Source organism: Alexandromys fortis, unplaced genomic scaffold (genome assembly GCF_014885135.2).
Source record: "Alexandromys fortis isolate MF-2015 unplaced genomic scaffold, M_Fortis_MF-2015_v1.1 scaffold_27, whole genome shotgun sequence".
Taxonomy (NCBI): domain Eukaryota; kingdom Metazoa; phylum Chordata; class Mammalia; order Rodentia; family Cricetidae; genus Alexandromys; species Alexandromys fortis.
Window position 1 is genome coordinate 14,441,795 of NW_026067952.1, and position 22,813 is coordinate 14,464,607.

Sequence of the window (22,813 nt, forward strand, 5' to 3'; positions counted from 1 at the left end):
AAGGGCACAGTTCAAGCCAAGTTCCTGGCAGTTCCATGAGAGAATCGAAGATGAAACATGTACAATAAATATGAAAATCCCACAAGACAAGAGAATGGATTCCATTTCAGAGCAGCCATGTCTGGAAGGCCTAGCACCTGTGAGAGACACCCACAATGACAGGAAGTGACAGCAGCCATTAGGGGAAGCTTGGAGTCCTGCAGAGGGAGATGCAGGCTGAGGCCTTGATATAGAACATATGGGAAGGTTTAAGATTTCATGAGACAAAAATCTGTGGTGGAGGGAAGAGAAGAGAAGAAAGCTAAGAATAAAGAACTCTTTTTTTTTTCTTTTTTGTATTTTGAGACAGGGTTTCTCTGTGTAGCTCTGGCTGTCCTAGAACTAACTTTGTTGACCAGACTGGCCTCGAACTTACGGAGCTCCACCTGCCTCTGCCTCCAGAATGCTGGGATTAAAGGTGTGCGCCACCCCCGGCCAGCTACTGAAGAACTCTTAAAACTTAAATGTTTCTTGACACACGTTCATCTGTTAATTAATGAACAAATTGTGGGTCTCAAAAGTCCAAACAACTTACTTCACTCTCGTCCTTCCTAGAAGAGAAGTCATGTCTGGCATAGGTGCCAGTCACTTTCCCACACTCTCTTCTTATGCTGAGGCGTCTGCTACACACTGTCTTTGGTCTGGCTGACCTTGGACAAATCCCTCCTGTTCTCAACACTGCCCACGGCCCTTGATAAAAGGAGGTTCATCCTTGCCCCAGGGAACGCTGTTCCTGTCCTGCAGCTCAGCTGCCTCCTTCACCCGGGTACTGCCACCATGAAGCTGTTGCTCCTGCTTCTTGCCATATTTGTGGCAACGGAACTGGTGATGTCAGGTAACGTGGGTTCTTTAAGGGTCTGGGGTCCTGTCTCTGGGTTTCTCTCTCTTCACTCTCACAGGGTCAACGTTTAAGTCTTTTCCTGTTTCACATAGCTTCAAAGGGTAACCCAAGTGCTTGTGCATGTTGCGCTCTCTCTCTCTCTCTCTCTCTCTCTCTCTCTCTCTCTCTCTCTCTAATTCTGCTTTACTAAGTAGCTGCATAAGAGATGTTTGCCGGGGTCTGGTACCTTGAGGGCAAGAGTAGAATTCTGGTGGGAACTTAGGAGATGGATAAGGGGTGAAGGATTGGGTTCAGGTTGGAGACTTGGTTAGGGGTAATTCCTCCTGTGGGAACACTCAGGGACTAGGGTGACAGAGAGTGTCAGCATGGGCTGGAGGTGAGGATCTGGATTTCTAGGTGCCCTGGAATAAGATGGAGAGGGGAGGCTTGGCTTCAGTGGAGCTGCTGCTGGCCTTGGACTGGACTTGGGCTGAGGGTGGGGTAGTTGTCTGGTGTGCTGGCTGCTTGGGTGTAGCTTGGTGGCAGGGAGCTGGCTGGTGACTTGATTAGATTTGTGTTTGGCTTGGAGTGAGGCCTCAGGGAGCACTGAGCTGGGCAAGGCAGGAAGCTGGCTGGGGCTTGAGTTTTAAGTAGATGAGTATGACTCAAGGGGACTGGACCCTGGGCTGAGGTCAGATCTGAGGTTTGCTGACTTCTGTCACCAGCTGTTAAGGAGCTGACTCTGTTGTGATGTAACTGAGTCTCCTCTGTCCACTAGCACATAGATGGACATTGTCCCTTTCCCATCATTCCCAGGTTCCTCTAGGTGGAACCCTCATTCACACACACTGATTCTGGAGGAAGGACTAGGAAGTTGGGGGGGGGCGGGGCAGGATGATCGATGGGGAGAAACTTTGAAGAAAGCTTTCCCTTGGCTGGATGTGGTGGAGCACCCCTTTAATCCAAGCATTTGTTGTAATATTAGCGGCGGGCTACGTTCTTGGCACCCGGCCGCCCGCACAGCTAGCTTTATACCTGAAATAATAACACACAAATTGTATTCTTTTAAACGCTGCTTGGCCCATTAGTTTTAACCTCTTATTGGCTAGCTCTTACATATTGATCTAACCCATTTTTGATATTCTGTGTAGCACCACGAGCTGGCTTACCAGGAAAGATCTTAACCTGCATCTGTCTGGAGTGGGAGAATCATGGCGACTGCCTGACTCGGCTTCTTTCTCCCAGCATTCTGTTCGGTCTACTCTGCCTACCTAATTTTCTGTCCTATTAAAGGGCCAAGGCAGTCTCTTTATTTAACCAATGAAATTAACACAAAACAAAAGACTCTCCCCCCATCAAGCATTAGAGGCAAAGGCAGGTGAATCTCTGTGTTTGAGGCCAGCCTGGTCTACAAGAGCAAGTTTCAGGCCAGGAGCTGAGAGCCTGTTTCAAAAATAAAAAAGAATTTTCCAGAAAGCTTTCTCTTCCTCTCAAGGCCCGCTCGCCTTTCCTGGACCTGTGCGTCTCTATTTCTCCCCTGCTCCCCTGTCATCAGCTGCTTCTTGTCTGTCATTCGAGCAATACTAACACATGCCTAACAATTGTTCCTGTGCCCCAAAGATGAATGCTGGAAGGACGGACACTGCCGGGTGATGTGCAAGGACGGGGAAGACAGTGTCATACGCTGCCAAAATCGCAAGCGCTGCTGCGTCCCTTTGCGTTACCTAACCCTCCCTACCATGGTCATTGATGGAGTCCTTGGCTGGACCACTCCTACGACGTCCTCAAAACTCCATAGAAAGAAGAGACGCTCCTACTATTGGTAGAAAGGATGTTGCTTCTCATCCTTTAGTCTCTACACCACATTAAAACTCACAGAATTGACTTTGGTGTCTGTCAGTCATAATGGATTGGGGTGGGGAGATGGAAGGACAGAGTTCAGAGGCAGTGGAGAGAAACCATCAGGACTAGACCTTGGTAATGGGGTGAGAAGCACAGTGTTGAAGATGGTGTCACCTACCAGCCCCAGGAGCGGCTACAGAGACACATATAAACTGAGGGAGCACGGGGTGGGTGGAACCACAGACTTAAAGGGGCCTTAGATGCCTAGAGTACTGGTTCATCTTGGGAGGGAATAGGTCAAACGTGGCTGAGTGGAACCTAAATCTTTGGATTTCCCCCGAAAGACCCTGTAATGCTCAAGAACTCACATTCCAAATACAGACAGCACCTGCAGCTTGTCCACTCAGGGTGAGCGTGTCCATTCTTAGCATTCTCTCACTCATTCATCTTGGCTCTGCCCCTTACCACTAACAGATCCTGTTTCCAACCCTGTCAGAGCTCCAGCATCTTGTTTTTGGGAAAGTCGAACAACAACATCATTTAGTTTAGGATTATAATAAACAAGGTGGTGGCGGCATGAGCCTTTAATCCCAGCACTCGGGAGGCAGAGGCAGGGGGATCTCTGTGAGTTCGAGGCCAGCCTGGTCTACAAAGAGAGTTCCAGGACAGGCTCCAAAGCTACAGAGAAACCCTGTCTCAAAACAAAACAAAAGAAAAAGAAAAATAGAATTAAATAGGCAGGGTCCAAGGGCTCGGTAAACACATCTGTGGCCAGTCTTGTCAGTTTCTGCAGGCCCTTGCAGAGTAGGCACTGTTGGTCTTCCTTGGCTCTGGCAGGGGGTGGCAAGGGACAGAAGTCTACACCATTTGGATGGATTAACACGGGTGAGACTAGAAATGGGGAATTTAAAGATCCTGGTGGGGAATCTGTGGGACTGGATGTCTTCAAATCCTGGTCTTGGGGCCTCATTTACACAATTGTCACCCCTGAGCTATGCTGTTGATGAGGTCAAGGATGGGGGGCGGGTTTGAAGCATGACACCCGCCATTGAGACCAATAGGAGTTCTTTGATACGGGACGATAATGTTCTAGGAACATAGCCCCTCCCCCATCCTGCCTTTCCTTTAGGCTTCCTGTAAGCTCCTCCCCACTGGGGGATGAGATATGGGGCCAGTGATGCCCACCCTGCTTTCAGGCTTGCACTTTGATCAGTGGAGCCTGGTGCAGTCTGTCCAAAGACTCTGAGGCTACTTCCTGAAGCTGTGAGGTCTGTTCCCTAGGTGCATCCACAGGACCTTCTGGGAAGTGGCGCTAGGCACGGGGAGAAATGCCAGCTACATTCTGTTTCAGGGGCCATGGCCAAGCTTGGGCCACAAGTTCTCATGAGCTACTTCTTGGGGATGCAGATCTGAGGATGTGGGGGAGGAACGCTGGGTTGAGGGTGGGCAGCTGCCCCAAGGCTGCCATGTTTCTACAAAAACTCTGAGGAGCCCAAGAATTATGAATCTCAATGGGTCATCCCAGAGGTTGTTTCACTAAAGAACATAGAATAGATTTACTTACATATATCTCTTGCTGACTTGATTCATCACTTTTAAGTATCCAGACATATGGTATAAGGGCTTTTATTTGTATTCTTTTCCAAGATTTTGATCTGATCTTTGTGTGTGTGTGTGTGTGTGTGTGTATGCATATGGCAAATGCATATATGTGCATGTGTGAGTGTCCATTTGTGTGTGTATATATGGTGAGTGCATATGTGTGAATTTGTGTTTTTGTGTGTTTGTGTGCACATAGTGAATGCAGAAGTGTGCTTGTGTAAGTGTGCATTTGTGCATGTGCACGTGGTGAATGTACGTGTGTGTGTTTCTGTGTGGTGCACATGTGTGTGAGTGCACATTTGTGTGTGTATGCGTGATGAATGCACATGTATGCATGTGTGTGAGTCTGCATTTGTGTGAAATGTAAATTTGTGTGTGTGCACATGGTGAATGCACATGTGTACATGTGTGTGTTTTTGTGTGGTGCACATGGCGAATTCAGATGTGTGCATTGTGTAAGTGCACATTTGTGTGTGTACACATGGTGAGTGCACATATGTGGATGCATGAGTGTATTTGTGTGTGCATGTGGTGAATTCAGATGTGTGCAAGTGTGAGTGTGCATTTGTGTGTGTGTGCATGTGGTGAATGCACATGTGTGTATGTGTGTGAGTGTGCATTTGTGTGTGAGCACATGGTGAATGCACATGTGTGCATGTGTGTGAACTCACCCAGAGGTTGACATGTCAGGTGTCTTCCTCTATCAGTGTCCACATTTTTTTGCTAAATTATTTTTAGATTTTTAAATTTTATTTTGCGTGTCTGTGCACCACAAACATGACAGGTATCCTCAGAAATCAGAAGAGGGCATTGGATCCCCTGGAAGTAACAGATGATTGTAAGGCAGCATTGTGGGTTTGAACCTGGGTCCCTTGCAGGAGCAGCAAGTGCTCTAACCACTGGGCTGTCTCTCCAGTTTCTGAGCTCATATTTTAACCAGAGCGTTGTAATAACCCCAGTTTGCGGGTTAGAGAGGTGGCTCAGTGTACAAAGTGCTTGCTGTGCAAGCTCGAGTTTGGATCCCCGGAGCACACAAAGCTGAACACGCCGGACTGAGTCTGTTGTCTCAGCGTCAGGAGGCCAGAAACAGGAGGATTCCAGCCAAAACCACCCAGGTCAGGTTCCGCTGAGAGACCCTGTCCCAAAACACAAGGTAGACAGCGTCTGAGGACAACACCCGAGGCGGACGTCTGACTTCCATATATGCACCTACACGTACATAAACACTCATACACACACAGACATATACACACTAAAGAGACTGCTACGTGCTTCTGCAGGGTGCAGTTCAGGATGGACAGGAACAAACCATTGGTGCTCTGAACATGGAGGGATCACAGGTTTGGCTGGTTATCTTTTTTTTTTTTTTCCTAATTTGACATGAGATCATCCTGGTTCTGATGAGTGAGTTTTAATCGAGACCTGGTTATTTTGTGTAGGATAAGATCTGGGCTATGCCCTGACATGGAGGCAGGAGCAGGGGGTGGCTTCTCACTGCCACAGCATGCTTGGAGGTTCCAGTTCTAAAGTCTGTGTCCTTTGGTGCCAGCCTAGCTGGGAGGGGCATTCTCTCTTCTGTGTGTTCTTCAGGGGCACTGAGTGGCCTGGTAGCCCTGGAAGGTGCTGCATGACCCTTTGGGTATATGCCAGGTATATATCTGGGTCACGTGACAGCTCTATTTTTAGCTGTTCGAGAAACCTCCAGCTGGTTTCCACAGTGGCTGTACCCATTTCATTCTTACCAGCAGCGGGCGAGGGTCCCTTTTCCCACATTTCCTTGATGGCTGTGGATATCCAATGCTTTCAAAAAGACTCAGCCATTTATGTTTCTTCTTTTGATAACTGTCAGTTTTCAAAAGTTCATTGGCCTATTTATTGATTGACAGTTTTGCTTTTTGGTGCCTGAAGGTTTTTTTTATTTTAAGATTTATTTTAGGTTTGTGGGTGTTTTGCCCACATGTATATCTGTGCAGCACATACATGCCCAGTGCCCATGGAGGCCAGAAGAGGGTGTCGGACCCCCTGGAACTGGAGTTACAGACAGTTGTGAACCCTCATGTGGGTGCTGGAAATCAAGCCTGGGTCCCCTAGAAGAGCAACCAGTGCTCTTGACCACTGAGCCATCTCCCAAGAAGCGGTTTTTCCCACTGTATATATTCTAGATAGTATTCCTCCATTCACGGTTTAGCTGACGAAGATGGTCCTCCCGTTCTGTTGTCTGCTCTGCTGACAGTTTATTTTGTTGTACAAGAGACTTTTAATTTAACCCCATTTGTCAATTCTTGGGGTTATTTCCTGAGCTATTTGGGTCCTACTGAGGGAATTCCTGGGTCTATATCCTCAGGCGTTTTCTCCTAACACTTCTAAGGGTCTCTGGCTTTAAATCGAGGTCCCTGTTCTGCTTGGAAAGGACTTGGGTGCAGACTGAGGGATTCAGATGTAATCTCCATCGGTGCAGCTCCACACTCAGGGCCACCAGCACCAGTTACTGAACAAGCCTCCTCCTCCCAGTGAATGTTTGGGGCCTCTTTGCCAAAGCTGGGTGTGCCTAGCTGTGTGGGTTTTCTCCTGGGTCCTCTGTTCTGTTCTGTCCCCCTTGCCCCTATCTCTTTCTGCACTGTCTTCCTCACTCTAATGTCCAGAGCCTCGACCTGAGTGTAGCAGGACAAGCGGAGGAAAGGACACTGATGCTGTCTCTTTTGACTGTGACGCTCGCTGTCACCTTTTAGGTCTTTTCTGTGCTCCTGATGCCCCGTTTGTCACAGGTGAGCAGAAATTAATTATCATCATTTTTTTTTTTTGTTTGTTGGCCAGGCAAAAATCCTGTCCTTCAATGCATGGGTAACAGAGGCTTCTGTAGGTCTACCTGCAAGAAGGACGAACAGCCCTACTTCTACTGCCGAACTTACCAGACATGCTGCCTCCAGCCCTACGTGCGGATCAGCCTTGCCGGTGTAGATGACACCAACTGGTCCTATGAGAAACACTGGCCAAAAATACCCTGAATGCTGGTGAACGCCACACACAAGCTTCCAGGGACTCCCTCTCTGCTCTCCCCCTCCTTATTAAAGTTCAAGCACTTGCCGTTGCTTGCCTGTCTTTCCTCTACTAGAGAGAGATTGGGTTTGGTGTGGGCAGAAGTCTGTCCAGTCCTGGAAGCAACCTTGTGGGAGAGGGGTCCGGGTCCCTGAATGACTTTCAGAGAGGAGCCTGAGCCGGGCGGTGGTGGTGCACATCTTTAATCCCAGCACTCGGGGAGGCAGAGGCAGGCAGATCTCTGTGAGTTCGAGACCAGCCTGGTCTACAAGAGCTAGTTCAAGGACAGGCTCCAAAGCCACAGAGAAACCCTGTCTTGAAAAACCAAAAAAAAAAAAACAAAAAACCTCACAGGCGGGATGGGCTAGGTGTGTAGTCTTGCAGACACAGTCAGTTAAGCCTGGAAGAACGTCTAAGCAGAGCTGTTGGATTTGGAGTAAGCTGTCTGGTCGTGGCCTCAGGTTGTGAGGCTGGGATGGGTTTGGTGGTTACTATAGAAGGAATTTGAACAATACATGCCCTTTTCCATGATTGTTAAGGTCTTTTAATTCCTAAATTTCTAGAGGGCTTTAAAAAAAAACTGTATTTCTAAACAACTCATTCTTATTGTGTGTGAACATGATGTGTGTCCTTGTAAGGGTGTCCCGTCATACTCATGTAGTGGGTGGACGACAACTCTGTATAACTGTCTGCATAATTGGTTCTTTCCTTCCACCTTCATGTGGGTCCCAGGGATTGAACTCGGGTCATCAGGCTTGCAGTGAAAGTCCCTTTACCCACTGAACCACCTCGCAGGCCATAATACTTACTTTTTATGTCTTACTTTCCACTGATTATCTTGTTGCTCTTTCTTTAATTCTAATTACCGTCAATAGGAGAGCAGCCACCCAAGGCCGTATCTTTCTCTACTTCCCTGACTGTGGCCTACACCAATATGCAGTTGGCTTTGGTATAGCTTCTTTTCGGGAGCTGGCTATGATCCAACCTCTATTAGACTGCCTCTTTGAAAGTTCCAGAAGTGTGCCTCTAGGTAGCCCTTCTGCCATTGCTGCCTTCCTAGGAAGGCTAAGCTTGCTTGCTCTTTGTGATAGCCCTTTTACCTTTGTTTACTCCTGAGTTTAGAGCCTCCCCCCCAACCCCCCCCACCCCGTTATCTAGGGAGCTTCATTTTCTCTTAGCTGGTCCTTGCAGTCCTCTGGGATTACTTTTCAGAGGGTTAAAACCTCTCACCTCTGAAAGCAAGTAATCCCTGCTGGCATTGTGCTTTGCAATTTCATCCCAGCAGGCTCTGTTTACCGGTGGAAACACTTGAATGCTTTACACAGTGGATTTTTTTTTATTTTTATTTATTTAATTTTTTTAGAATTACACAATCAGGAGGGGGTGGTAGCTCATGGATGCTCCAATGTTTTATAGACTCCAGAGATAGAGCTCTCCAGCCACCTCTCCGGGTTGTTTTTTTTTTTGTTTTGTCCCCCCTCTAGTCTCTCACATCCAAGTATTATGAATTTTTCCCTGTATGTATTTTGAATTCCGAGTTAAAATCGAAGTCCATTGCATAGGCCGCAGAGGTTGCCTCAGTGGTCCCGGTGGTCCAACCGACAGTGACGGAGACCTTTTGCTTGCGCTTCCTAGTGTCTGGAACGCAGCAGACTCTGTGATGTTTACACTCGTCCCGAAACATTTCCCCATCTTTGCATTTTGTCCTGCAGCTCCCCCATCCGTTCAAGCAATTTTTCTCACCACTATAGGCTAAAAAATCAAAGGAGAGACCGGTCATTGGAAGTTCTTGTTGCTTCGTGGCTATAGATCTGGCATTCCACAAATGGGGCTGTGGCAGGACTGCAGGGCTAGGCTCCTCCCCCCCCCGCAACTCGCAACTCAGCAGAGCTGTGTTTCCGGCCCCTGTTTAGCTTTCCTCGGAGTGCGATTATCACTCAACAATGAAAGGAAACTTGCTGATTACAAGGCCATGGGGATAGCCATTACAAAGCTCCCCAGACCTGTGTCAAGCTACCCATATCAAGAAACTCACCTGGGGTTGCTGAGATGACGTCACAGCCCTTGCTGCTAAGCCTGGTGGCCCTGAGTTTGGCCCTCAGACCCCATCCTAGAGGACTGACTGGTTCCCACAGTTTTTTTTTTTTTTTTCCCTCTGAGCTCCATGAATACACCGTGGCACATACACATGTGCTCTTCTCCGCCCCCCAGTAAAAATAAGTAAATAAATACATATGACCAATTACATTAAAAATTTCACCTCATGACTACGATTGAGTTATTTGCACTAGCCTAATTTCTCCGAACACATTAAGACACTGCGAAACCACGCTCACGTGCACATAGCAAACGTTTGCGTTTTTAGAGATGATGCAAAGCATCCCTGCACAGCTACACCGGGACTGACAAACGGAGCATTCACTGGAAGCTTGGACCGGCGCAAGGATTTGACTAGCAAGAATTAGACTAGTCAAGAGGCTTTGCTCCCTGGGACCCTCAGGCTGGGGCTCTAAAACTCCGAGATGCGCGCTCAAGCGAGCCCAAACCCCACAAGCAGGCAGAGTAGTTGCTGAAAAGCAGGTTCTGACCCAGTAGGTGGGGCAGAGCACATGTGTTCTTTGTCTAACAAAACCCTAGAGGGTGTCAATATTTCTAATCCATTGGCCATGCCTGTAGCAAGGTCTTAGGGCATTGGAAACAAACTTTGAAAAGTTCCAAGGACTCAGCACCCCAATTCTGTTTTCTGGCCAAATGTAATAAAATTAGGAATAAAAATCCTCATAGAAGGCTCCCATGCTACTTTGTATAAAATATTCCAGAAACTAGAAAACAAACCCGCATATAAAAAGAAAGCTACGTGGCTTTATTTTATGAGCTTGTGTCGTCTTTGTTCTAAAATGAGAAAGGTGTAGACCTACTTTCTTAATACAGATTTAAAATTTTTTAAATGAAATAAATTAATATAACACCATCAACTAGGTAGGATTCAACCCCAGATGCAAATAATGTTAATGTTAGGAAATCTACTAAAGAAACAACTTTTGTAGAACGAAGGAGGTCGTCACTTAATTATCTAGATGCAGGAAAAACAAGGTAGATTTTTCTTAATTTTTTTTTTTTTTTTTTTTTTTTTTTTTTTTTTTGAGACAGGCCCTCACTATGCAGTTCTGACTGGCCTAGAACTTGCTAAGTAGACCAGACTGGGCTCAAACTCACAGAGATCCCATTTGCCTCTGCTTCCCAAATGCTGGGATTAAAGGCGTGAACCACAACCAGCTGCATTTTCCTCAGTTTGGTGATGTTTGTACGTCAAATCCCAGAGCTTAGTGTTATCTGATGGAGAAACTTCCCTTTCTGTCGAGAAGTGGAAAACGAAACAAGCTCTATTATCTCTATTGTCCAAACAACAGCAGCGGACTGTGCGCTATTTAGAGGAAAGGAAAAAAGTGGGTAAGAATTAGAAATAGAGATAAAATTATTACACAGCAGAGCAGCCATGGCTCTAATATCTTAAAAACAAATAGACAATTGTAATTAATAACAGTTAAATCAGACAAATTTGATTTGTAAGAATTTGCAAGAAATAACAGTGTTTCTCTGCACGAACAGAAGCAGGTGCTCTTCATAGCTTTATCTTTTATTATTCATTTATTTATTTTGGTGGTAGTGGTCAACACAATTTCAATATGTAGCCTTGGCTGGCTTGGAACTCACTGTGTAACGAGACTGGCCTCGAATTCTCAGAGATCCCCCCCCCCCACCTCCTCTGTCTCCTGAGTTCTGGGATTAAAAGTGTACACACCAAGCCCTGGCTCTGAGGCATTTTCTTTTAAATTAAGATTGCACACGACTTCTCTGGGGTTTCTGTTAAAACTCTAACCATGAAGACGTGCTCCCTCCCTCTCCCATGGAATGACATAATGGTTACAAGGACTCATTACTTCCCAACATAATCCACACGTTTAATGGAATTCTGTTCCCATTCTAGTGGGAGTTTTGGGAGGCTCAAGTGTTTCACCTCAAATTTATGATTAAAAAATAATGGCCACTGGCAGCCAAGATTATATTTTTTTCTTTAAAGTGAAACAAAAATTTGCCCCTCTTGACCCTGACTCACGATAAAGGCAGGGTATTTGACACACACACCATTGCCAAAAGAGTAAATAGCCCAAGCAGACGGAATAGCACACTTAGATGCACGCAGTAAGGAGTCCCCGGAAGGGAGGGAGACAGTGTAAACTATTCCACACGCTGTGAAGAGACGGGAGAGCTAGCCCAGTCTTCGGGGAAAATAAAACAGATTGTCCACCACATCTGATACTAAAGGTCGAAGTGTGGGGAAAGAGTTAAACCGTTAGAGAATGACAGGATCCTTTGGGTGAGAATCAGGAGGCACCTTTTACAAAATCCCAGGCACTGTGCATGAGACACTGTGTGGTTGAACTTGTAAGACCAGAGTTGAGTGGTTTTCTCTCTTGTCGAGGACTTATACTGGGCAAAGTCCACGTACTGAGAGGCGTCCGATTGCAGACGATACATCCAGTGGCTAGGGACACCTAGGGCATTTAATCACAAATATGTAAAGAACGCCTGCCTGCACCTGCACCAGGCACGCATGTTAAGCAGCCGGCTACTAGAGGGAGGAGAAGCTGCTTTTGTTGACTTTGCACATCTAGTAAAACACTGAACCGTTGTTTGCTGAGTGCCTGCTGTGTGCCAGGCACACTGCTCAAGATGCAAGAGCTGGCAGCTCCTGAAGACAAAACAGATCAGACATGCCCTTCTCGTGGGGAGTTCGGATGTTTTGTGGACCTTAAATATGATAATAGGAGAAGAATGTTAAAAAGACTTCGTGTTTAATAATTAGCTGTAGATACACATTGTGGAAAGAAGGTGAGCAGATTGTGGGGGCGGGATATAAGTGATTAGCAGGGAAGTGGGGAGACTTCTCTTGAGAGGATGTGAGAGAGGGAGTGTAACTAGGGGAAGAGCATGTAAGGCAAGGGAACCCCAAATACAAAGACCCAGAGGCAGGCTGACCTTGAAGTTTTCCAAAAAATCAGCAAGGAAGCTGTGGTGATTGCAAAGTCAGTTAGGTGGGGAAGTAATAAGGCTGAAATCACAAGGGGACTGAAGGTCTTGAGAGGAAGCCGTTAGCAGGGGTTGATCCTTGGGGAATACACACAGGTTGAAAAATCAGTGTGAGACACTTTTATCCATCAGACCGGTAGAAATAACACCAAGTGCGGTGGCGATTGTGATGATGGGTCCTGATGGTGGGTCTCACGCCCTGTCCTTGAGAGGCTCAGGAGGTCCTCCTGTCACCAGTGACTGATTTTTTTTTTTCATTTCGGAAGTAGGGGGGTGTCCAGGACAAAGAAGACTTTATACTCCTTCCTCGTCCCAACTCTTGCCTTCAAGGGTCTAGCTAGAGACATCCCAAAGTGTGTCGTACAAAGTTCCTTCTCTTATTGCGTGCCCCGAGTTTCTGGGGCCATGGGCTGCTTTCCCAGACTCTTCCACGCCCCTTCCCTCCTCTCCTTATCCCCATCAGAATGCAGGGCAGACACAGCTGAGTCTCCTAGAGATCCCAAAGAATTCTCCCTGATTCTGTTCTCTGCTGCAGCTGAAAGTAACTCAAGGCTCCGAAAGCCAGCGGCTCCTACTGGTGGGTCCTGACAGGTAAGGAAGTGAGAATTCGTGAAGTGAAAGAAAAAGTCAACCTACCTTCAACATGACCGGTTCTCTTTTAGGAACCTATCTTAGGTAAATCCTTATATATACCCACACAAGGAAGTACACCATACACTCCTTCTCATGGGGGGCTAAAGAAGTTCTAAATGACTTCATTTAAGTTTAGAGTTTTTTGATTTTTAGGTTTTGTTTGTTTGTTGTTTTGTTTGTTTGATTGATTGGTTGGTTTTTAGATATAGGTCTCACTCTGTAGCTTTGGCTGTAATGGAACTCACTGTGATGTAGACCAGGCTGGTCTGGAACTCACAGAGATCCACCTGCCTCTGACTCTGCCTCCCAAATGCTGGGAGTAAAGGCGAGCACTGCTATGCCCAGCCATGGTTTTTATTACAATAGATTTTTTTTTTAAATTTGTAAAGAATGAGGCAGAATTCTAGGTAGCCACAAAACATGAAATGAAACAAGAACGTTGTATATCATGGGGACAGTATATTTAGTTTTTTGAAACAAACATGTGGTCACTTTAACGAGTTTCCCATGTCCTGAAATCTGCCTTGGGTGATCTGTGCAGTAGCAGAGGGTGGGTTTTCCAGAGTAATAGAATCAGGGTTCCAGCCATGCCTTTGGGTAACCTTTTAAAAACAGTGGTTATCACGCTCTCGACTTTCAGGGTACAAGGGAGAAGAAGGCCAACTCTGCCATCCGTGTAACAGCTCTGCAGACGTTTTGAAGAACATGAGAAGACAAAGAGTCTCCTGGGAAAGCGATAGCAAGACTTTCAGAAGACCAAGGTGCCATAAGGCTGTGGATTTGGGAAGGTGTTTTCTAGAGTTCCACAGGCCAGGAAGAGAACAGAGGAGGATGGAAGTCTAACCTTGTTCTTTAGGTGGGCACATGATGCGTGGAGGAACTCTGGCTGTGGAGGCTGCCCTGAGGATTGTCTGACCAACCTCCATCCCACCCTTGCCAGACACCGTTTCAGCGAGGAGTGTGGTGCTGGCTGTGTTAGGGAGAGCAGCCACACACTGTCCCCCAGAGACCAGGGCCCATTAGACCATCACTTTGGTCGCTTCCCTGGCTTATGTTACCTGGGATCACTTGGGGTAGAAGAGCAAGGACAGGAAGAGCCAACAGCAGAAGTCTCATGGTTCTTGGGAAGTAGTAGGTGGGAGATGCAGGCACCCAGAACACTGGGTACAGTGTGAATCTGACCAACACTTTTATTGGGTTCTCTGGAGTGGGGGCAGAGGGATGAGCACTGAGCCAGAGAGAGATGTAAAAGCGTATCCAAGCAAAACATCAGCCCCTTGGCTGGTACGTGGACTGAGCATCTGTAACAGGCCCTGAGAGCATGTGCAAATCCCATAAGTCCCAGGCCTTGAGCTGTTCGGGAGTCAGGAGAGGGAGAACTCACACTAGGACTATCCTCAGCATCTCCAGCCCTCTTGGTGGCCCACCCCTAGCCCACAGTGGCCCTCACTCTAGTCTAAGTCTGCTCTCAAGAGCTCTCTCCTGCAGCCAGGTGTGGTGGCACACATCTTTAGTTCTAGCACTTAAGAGGCAGAGGCAGGCAGATCTCTGAGTTAGGGGCCAGCCCAGTCTACAGAGAAAGTCCTAGGACAGCCAAAGCGACACAGAGAAACCCATCTCAAACCCCTCTTCATTCCTCCCCCCAAAAGACTCTCCTTCTCAGTGTCTGTCTACATTAGACTGGGAGGTTGTTGTGGATGGGACAAAGCCCCTGATACACAAAGCACACGCTCAGTGGAGGTTCACGGAAACCAGAGATAATGGACACGAGTTCACATAGAAACTGAAGAGCTCACCTCACCTACATTCTGTCGGGGAAAGGCACTTGGTAGTAGAGTGGGCTTGCAATAAGAGGTGGGGAATTCAATGTATACTGTGACTCCAACAGGACCATACAAAGTTTCCCACTGCTGCCAAAAATACTCCTTGTCAAAGGCGCTCATAGTAACTTTAGGTGTTATTGCTGACAAGGGTACCCTGGGGGCACTGGGGGTGTGGGCATTATCTGCAAAGGCCCCGACATCTAGATATGCCTTTAGGATACAGAAGACTGGTCTAGCCTTCAAGGTAGCCTAGTCCCATAGCCCTACAGCCACTTCCACCATGGCTTTGTGTTTACCACAGGGCTGTGGAGGTGGAGGCTGGGCTCGTGTTGCTCTTGGTTTTGAAGATGGTGTTGAACTTCCTGCCAATGGAAGAGTGGTAAGTGGGTAGTTCGTTGACATTATAATTGATTCAGCTGTGAACTTGGGTGGCTTGAGATTGAACTACAGAAGCAAATGCCTCAAGTACAAACCGAATCTGGCCAGCTCAGTAGTGGTGGTAGAAAAAATGACCACAGAGATTATGGAGTAAGATGGTTTTTGAATTCAATATAGCCCCCAGAAAACCCTGGCACACTCAGGCCTGGATCTCCCAGAAGGAGTAGTCAGAGGATCATGAAGACCACCCTTGTTAAAACTCAGACTCAGATTTAATTTTAAAAAAAAGATTTTTGTTTTAATTTTTATTTACTACCTGTATTTGTGGGTGTTTGGGTTTGTACACAAGGGTGCAGTGCCCAAGGAAGCCAGAAGAGGGCATCAGGTCTAGAGCTGGAATTACAGGCAGGGTGACCACCTGACACAGGTTCTGGGAATTGCAGTCTGTTTGAAGAGCTGTAACTGCTAACCGCTGAGCCATCTCTCCAGCCCCCAGACTTCAGATTTAATTGTGCAGCTTGGTGGGACTTGGGGCTAACTCATTCCACAAAGTGTGAGACTCCTAATTCTGTGGTTTGTAGAACTTTAGTGTAAGTTTAACACCCCAACTCAGATTTATCATGGGAAAAACAAAGCTGTGATGAAGGAGGAGGCCCTGCCACGCCACAGATGGGAGGAGCCACATGAAATGGAGAATTTGGAATCTTTGTGGTCTAGAAACCAGTCAGTTTGTCTGGGAGCTTCCCTCATGACAGCCGGGTCAGAGCTCAGCGTGCTTACCCATGTGGGTGACAAGATCTGGCCTCTGAAGATCAACTTCTGTGTGAGAAGAGCTGAGACTGCTAATTTCTTTAAGTATAACTTGCAGAATATGTACGGGGCCAAATTCTACAGTCTGCAGTCTATTTATTTTTTGTATAGCTTAAAAATTTATTAATTTACATTATTATTATTATTGTGTGTATGCATGTGTGTGCATGAAGCAGAGACAGAGAGGTGGGTGTGTGGGCACATGTGTCTCCGTGTACGTGTGACGGTTTGAGTCCACTTTGTGGCGTCAATTCTCTCTTTCTCTCTTTCCATCTTTATTTGGGATCCAGGGATCAAACTCAGATTCTTAGCCTGGCCAGGAAGCACCTTTACCCATTGAGCCATCCCACCAGTATGAGTCTACTGGTTACCAACCTGCCCCCAATTAAACAACAACCACCACATGGGCTTTGGAATCAAGACCCACAAGAGTGAAACCCAGAATAAATCGAGGCTTTGTCCTTCGTTCTGGTTCACGTCTCACTGGATCCGTTCAGGCGCCTGGCATGGTATTTGGGTGGACACGTCCCTCCTGAAGTCACTGGCTTCTGTTCTGCCACACCTCAGTAGCTGCTTAGAGAATTCATCAGCAGGAGCGATGGTGTTTCCACGGAGACAGTTTTAGCACTGGATGGGATCGAACTTGACAATTGTTAGGTCATTTCATCTCTGAAAGTCCCCCAGCCACTGCACAGCTGTGGCGGGGACTACATGCCGGCCCATGGCACCATCCCCCCCACCCCCATTTTTATGTGCACAGATTTTGAAAGGGTAGCTCCAGCCCTCTCCCTTCCTCTTCTGCCCACCTTACTAAAATGTGGCCTGAATGATCAGCCCGTCACTATATGGCTATGGTCACTTTCAAATCCTTCATGGTTGTGTTTTTCCAGCATCCTCTTTTGCAGTTTGAGGGTGGCGCAGTGGCTGATTTCACAGCGTTGTTCACTCCCTCCTCAAGCCCTGCCTGTCTCCCTCGAGTCTATAGCTGCTCTCTCCTGACTTATTGCTCGCTTTGGGATGTTCCTTCTCAGGCATCTTCTGGGGAGAGGTCCTTGATATCCAGCTACATCCTCTTTTCCCACCTGAAGTGCCCACCTTGTATTATTGCAGGTCCAGTTCGGGAGGGAAAGTCAAGTTTGCTTTTAGCGGTTTTCTAAAAGCCAGGCTCTTAGTGGAGTGCACAGACTCTAAATCCCTGGATAAATACTTAGAAGTTGGGCTGTTGGATCACTCCATAGTTTGATTTTTAGCCTTAGTTTTTGCTTTTTGCTCCTTCCCCAACATCTGTCTGGCTGTTTTCTGTAAGGGCCACCCTAATTTAGATTCCCAGCTGCAGCGTGAAGATTTGCCAGCCCCCGGGTTCTTTTGAGCTTATATTTGTCTTATTTATGACATTAGTCATTTCAACAGGTGCCAGTGACAGCTCAGAGTGGTTTAACTCTCATTTCTCTGCATATTTTTTATATGCCTGTTGGCCAGTGTGTGTGTTCTTTAGAGGAATGTCTGTTGAGACCCCTTTCCAGTTTAAAACCCACATTCATTTCTATACAGAGTTCAGTCTTTTATAGTCTGAAAATCAATCTCTTCTTATTTGGTACATAGATGCAAACACCTTCTCCCAGTCTGTAGCTTGTCACCTCAGGCTTCCAGTTGTTGCCTTGACTGTACAGAGGCTCTTAGTTTGATGTAATCCCCTCTGTCTATTTCCGCTTCTGTTTCCTGATATTTTGAGTAAAGTTTAAAGCATCGTGGCTTAGACTAGGGGCTGTGTTTCTTTCTACCATGCTTTCTTGCAGTCATTTTGTAATGTCTTTGTGAGGGATGGTGAGGCAATCGGATTTCATTCTTAGGCATCTATCTATATCATCTGTATCTCATTCTGTATTTACTTGTATCTATCTCCAGTTTTCCTGCATCGTTTATTAAAGAAACTGAAGGACATTTTGTATTAGCTTCCAGCATGTTCTCTGTCTGTCTGTCTGTCTGTCTCCCTCTCTCTCACAAATGCACACACACACACACACACACACACACACACACACACGCACAACTGAATAGAAAGTCTTACACAGGCCAGGTAAGAGTTCTGTCACGGAGACATTCCCAGCTCGTTTTTCTTCAGCACAGTGGGCAGAAGGACTCCCAGGCCCGTTTCACTCGGGCAGGACGTAAGACAGAAGTCTCGGGTGGAAGACAATCTAGCGAAGCATGGGATGGACTGATTATAGCTATTTTCCATGTTATGTAAAGAATCCTTTGTGTCCTGGTAGTTGTGGGTAACAACAACCAAACACCAAGGAGTTTCTCACATCAAACTAGAAAACAAGGGTAACACAAGAGTGTCCTTAGTGGCTTCCACATCACCCCTTCAAAAGCAGACATTCGGATGGGGAACATGGAGCCACAGATATGGGGCACAAACAAGGAGGCCCAGAAGAAATGGTTTGTTTTGGGTGAAACAATTTGGTATTTATGTTTGAGAAAGAGTGCCCGAAGTTTTCTGTTTCCATCTAACTCTTGGAATGTTTAGCACGGATTTGTTGTGTGCATTGGCACCTCAAGGTCTGCCACCAGCCCCGTGAGAGCAGAGAAGGAAGACAGCAGAGAGGAGGTCACACATTTAATGGGCCCATGGGAGAGACTGGAGCTGGCAACCCCTGCTCTGCAGAGGACCAAATTCTTTTCAGCTTAACCCTATTTCACCGTTGTCCATAAAGGCCATGACCGGCATGGTTTTGGGATAGCCCTTGAAAGTCTGCCTGACCGTTTTGGCGGGGGCCTGTGGCAAAGACTCCACCTTGCTTGACGTGCAGCAGTAGTCCCCGTTGATGCATGGTTTCTTCACCTGCTCCCCAGATCTGCAGTACTTCCTGCAGTGTCCTCTGATGACCCAGCAAGCTTTGCGGCACCTGCAGACTGACAAGAGTGGAGAGAGGCTGTTAGCGGAAGCTACGGGGGCTCATCCAGAAGATCCAAGGGGTCACTCTCTCAGCTATCGCCACCACAGCCCTAGACTCACTAAAGAAGATCATGCAAGCATCGCAAAGAAAGGGTGGGTTACTCCATAGTCTCCACGGTCTTACCACCAATGCCAAAGGGGCTCACTAGCTAGTGGGAACTGGGGTTACTCAGTAAGAAGCTGTGGGATCCTGTAACTTATGTGCACAATAGGGTACCGTCACTCTGTGCCGGCTGAGTTATTTCCACAGATACATATTGCTCCCTCATATCAATCATGGCTTGATAAAGTGACTTCAAAAATGAGATGGCAATCTAACTAAATCAGCATGGGGTACCCCAGAAATACAGCTGTAGAAAATCATGCATTGATCCCCACTTTAAGGCTTGCTAAATCATAGATTGTTGGGACCATCTGTAGAGAGCTTTGGATTCAGCCAATCAGAAATGGACTTGCAAATTAGCACTTCTGGAGATTCCACAGATGATGGGGGCTGGGAGAATCCGTGTACTGTAAATGAAAAAGATGCTTTGGCATCTGTGGAAGCCTATCTTCCCAACAGTAAATTCTTAATAGACGGCACCCTTTTTAAAGAGCCCAAGGTTGAAACATCACCACAGATAGAAACAGGTCTGTGAAAGGCTTGTTGGTAACCTCACAGGAAACACCTGGGTGGTCCCAAGTGCCCCCAGATCTCATGGACATTGTTATCAGCGTCCCATCTGTCAAAAATCTGTCTGTTGCTGCCCCGGAGAGATGACTGAGCAGTTAGAAGCACTAGTTCACAGCACCCACGTGGTGACTCACGACTGACTATCAATCTAGTTCCAGGGGATCTGACACCCTCTTCTGGCCTTCCATACACACACTCAGGCAGAACAACCATCTACATAAAATAAAATAAAATAAATCAAAATTTTCTTATTAAAATCTGGCTGTTGATTGTCAAGTGAACCTAAATGGATTTTTAAATGAAACACATTTTAATTAAGAAAAATGAAATGAATGAATCAGAAAACACATCCAACATCACTGTGCATTTGCAATACCCGAATGTTGTACCCTCAAACATTCACAGCCACAAAGTTTTCCCAGAGTCACAGAGGTTTCTCATCAATGTCTGTCCACTGCACAAAGTGCTGGCTTCGCACAGGAGACGTCTTTCACAGTGATCATGGACTCTGAGTTTAGCAGCCTTATTCCCGCTCCTTAGTTCCCCCCCTCCTTTCGCTCTCCCCACGGTCTCCTCCCTTCTCTTGGTCTCCCTTCAGCTTTCATAGCCTCTAACAGATAGAAACAGTTTATGCAATTGTAAAAACCTCTAAGACCCACAAATGGGACAAAACGTGTGATACTGGTCTATTTTGTGTATGACTTCACAAGATTCCAGTCATTTTCTGGAAAACGATGTAATTTGATCCCTTGTAATGGTTGTAGACTAAAGCTCCATGGGTATATCTGCTGCACTTTACTTACCTTTTGACAGAGATCCAAGCTGATCCTGCAACCTGGCTGCTCTGAGCGGCTGCATTAAAACACCTGCGTATGGATATCTTTGGTGTGCTGCTTTAGAGTCCTGCAGGTATGTATCCAGAAGTGGTGCAGCTGGGCCATGTGCTAGGTCAGGCTTTAGTGTTTGGAGGGCCCCTCATATTGATTTCCATACTGGCAGCAACAACTCATCTTCCCAACAGTGTACATGGTCCCCTCCCCACATCCCTACAACATCCCAACAACTCATCTTCCCAACAGTGTACATGGTCCCTTCCCCCAAATCCCCACAACATCACACCAACTCATCTTCCCAACAGTGTACATGGTCCCCTCCCCACATCCCTATGACACTGGTTGTTATCTGTTGTCCTATTCTAAGATGAGATGAAATCCTGGACTGTTTTGTTTTCCTTCTGGCTAAGGATATACAGGGTTTAGAAAACTGACCTCTTAGAAAGCTGTACTTAACCAGCAGTGGCTTCTAATCAGCCAGGTACTTAATCAGCAGGTATGGTGGTGAGCACCTCTAATCCCAGACTCAGAAGGCCACAACAGAGGCATTTAGACCTTGGGATGAGCCTGCTGGGCTACACCCATCTGCTGTTTTTAAAAGGAGGACACAGAGCTGGGTAGGCAAGGAAAGGGGATCTGGGAAGTTAGGGGAAGGGGAATGAAAGCGATCAAAATAGACCATGAAAATCCTCGAGGAACTAATAAAAAATTACCTCCCTCCAAATTTACTGCCTTTTGTAATCTAAGAGGAAACATATAATTTTAATTAAAAATGTCATTTAAATGTTAGGATGAAAATAGGTGAAAGGGGGCAGCTAGAGAAAAATCTATATAATTATGTTAAGTATATAATTATGTATATTAGCAGATACAAGAACCTGTGCCAGGGGGAGCCACATACTTTTCCCCCAGTATTTAGGAGGCAGAGGCAGATGGACCTCGGTGAGGCCAGCCTGGGCTTCATAGAGAAACCCTGTCTCAGGAATAGAAAGAAAGAAAGAAGAAAGAAAGAAAAAAAGAAAGAAAGAAAGAAAGAAAGAAAGAAAGGAAGAAAGGAAGGAAGGAAGGGCAGAGGAAGGGGGAGAAAGGGAGGGAGGGAGGAAGAGAGGAAAAGAGAGAAAAAACAAAACAAAGCAAAAAGAAATAAAATTTGTATCGAGCTTTGAAAGCTGATTAAAATTATAATAGTTTATTACACTTTGGAATGCAGCAGGCTGGATCACCAGAATTTGACTTTGAATGGAAGCATAACAGACTTCCAGAATTGTATATGCATGATGAATACCTTCTCAGATTGCCTAAAACACTAGGGAGGGAATGACTTCTTCCAGATATGTGGGGCTCAAAGGAGACTCTGAAAAAGTACTCATAAAAACTTAAATTAGGGGCTGGAGAGGTGGTTAAGAGCACTGACTGCTCTTCCAGAGGACCTGGGTTCAATTCCCAGCACCCACATGGCAGCTCACAACTGTCTGAAAATGCAGTTCCACAAGATCTGATACCTTCACACCAATGCACATAAAATAAAGTTAAAAAAAACCTTAAATCATAAAGTTACTCTTGACCTAGCAAGTTGACCTCTAGAGAATTATTTAGAAAATTTCATCCAAGTTTGCATAACTCATTGTTAGTTTTTGCTTGCTTTATGAAAGATCTGGAAATACTTAATTTTACCCACAATAAGGAATAGATGTATACACTTCCAGTTATCCGCATGAGGGAATAACATATGACTTCTAGAAGCATTAAGGCAGATATGCATGTGCCAACCAAAATGTTGAGTATGTATTGCCAAGGTAAATATTTTTAAAGCAATGGACTTACATTCTTACCAAAAGGAACTCCATTCCCATGCATATTTATATGGATTTATGTGCACACTGAGAATGGGCTTTCATATATGAGAAGAGGGGTGTCATCTCTTTTCCAAAAAACCATCTAGCTTGTACAAACAGTAATTCCAAAACTCTGACCATTTCCTGATGAAGCTGTATTGTAAATCATTACCAAACATCAGACTTCTGTGGCTGAAAAGATGAGTGTGGTCTACATTCTCTTCCACATGACCGCTCTGTGGACGCTTTCATCCCAGAACAGAACGGGAGCTTCATGGGAAGTAATAACAGAATCCGGCATCTAAGGAAGGCTTCAGGGCTTGCTGTCAGGGGAAACCTGGAAAATTGCTGAAGTAAGACAGCCCTCTGGCTGGATCATCGGAACATTGATTGAAACAAAGTAGCAGGGGAAAGAGCCAGATATGAAAGGGATTTCTTA

General features: G+C 46.2%; 2 protein-coding genes across 3 annotated transcripts; one reads left to right on the forward strand and one right to left on the reverse strand.

Annotated features, from left to right (window-relative positions):
* The first annotated feature begins 741 nt into the window (after positions 1–741).
* LOC126507126 (beta-defensin 19) lies at positions 742–7,353 on the forward strand. 2 transcript variants are annotated; one of them, XM_050151310.1, is made up of 2 exons: positions 742–874; positions 7,118–7,353. In XM_050151310.1, the coding sequence occupies exons 1-2, from the start codon at positions 817–819 to the stop codon at positions 7,306–7,308; spliced, it is 249 nt and encodes an 82-aa protein (XP_050007267.1). In that variant the 5' UTR covers positions 742–816; the 3' UTR covers positions 7,309–7,353. The 2 variants fall into 2 exon arrangements, with proteins under 2 accessions (XP_050007267.1, XP_050007266.1); XM_050151309.1 differs by lacking the exon at positions 7,118–7,353 and adding an exon at positions 2,480–2,743 and having other exon boundaries at positions 756–874.
* Positions 7,354–8,840: 1,487 nt separating this feature from the next.
* LOC126506979 (defensin beta 118-like) lies at positions 8,841–14,191 on the reverse strand. Its single transcript, XM_050151013.1, has 2 exons — positions 14,122–14,191; positions 8,841–9,091 (listed from the first exon to the last, which is right to left on the reverse strand). Exons 1-2 carry the CDS (start codon positions 14,177–14,179, stop codon positions 8,841–8,843), a joined length of 309 nt encoding a protein of 102 aa, XP_050006970.1. The 5' UTR covers positions 14,180–14,191.
* Positions 14,192–22,813: the final 8,622 nt, after the last annotated feature.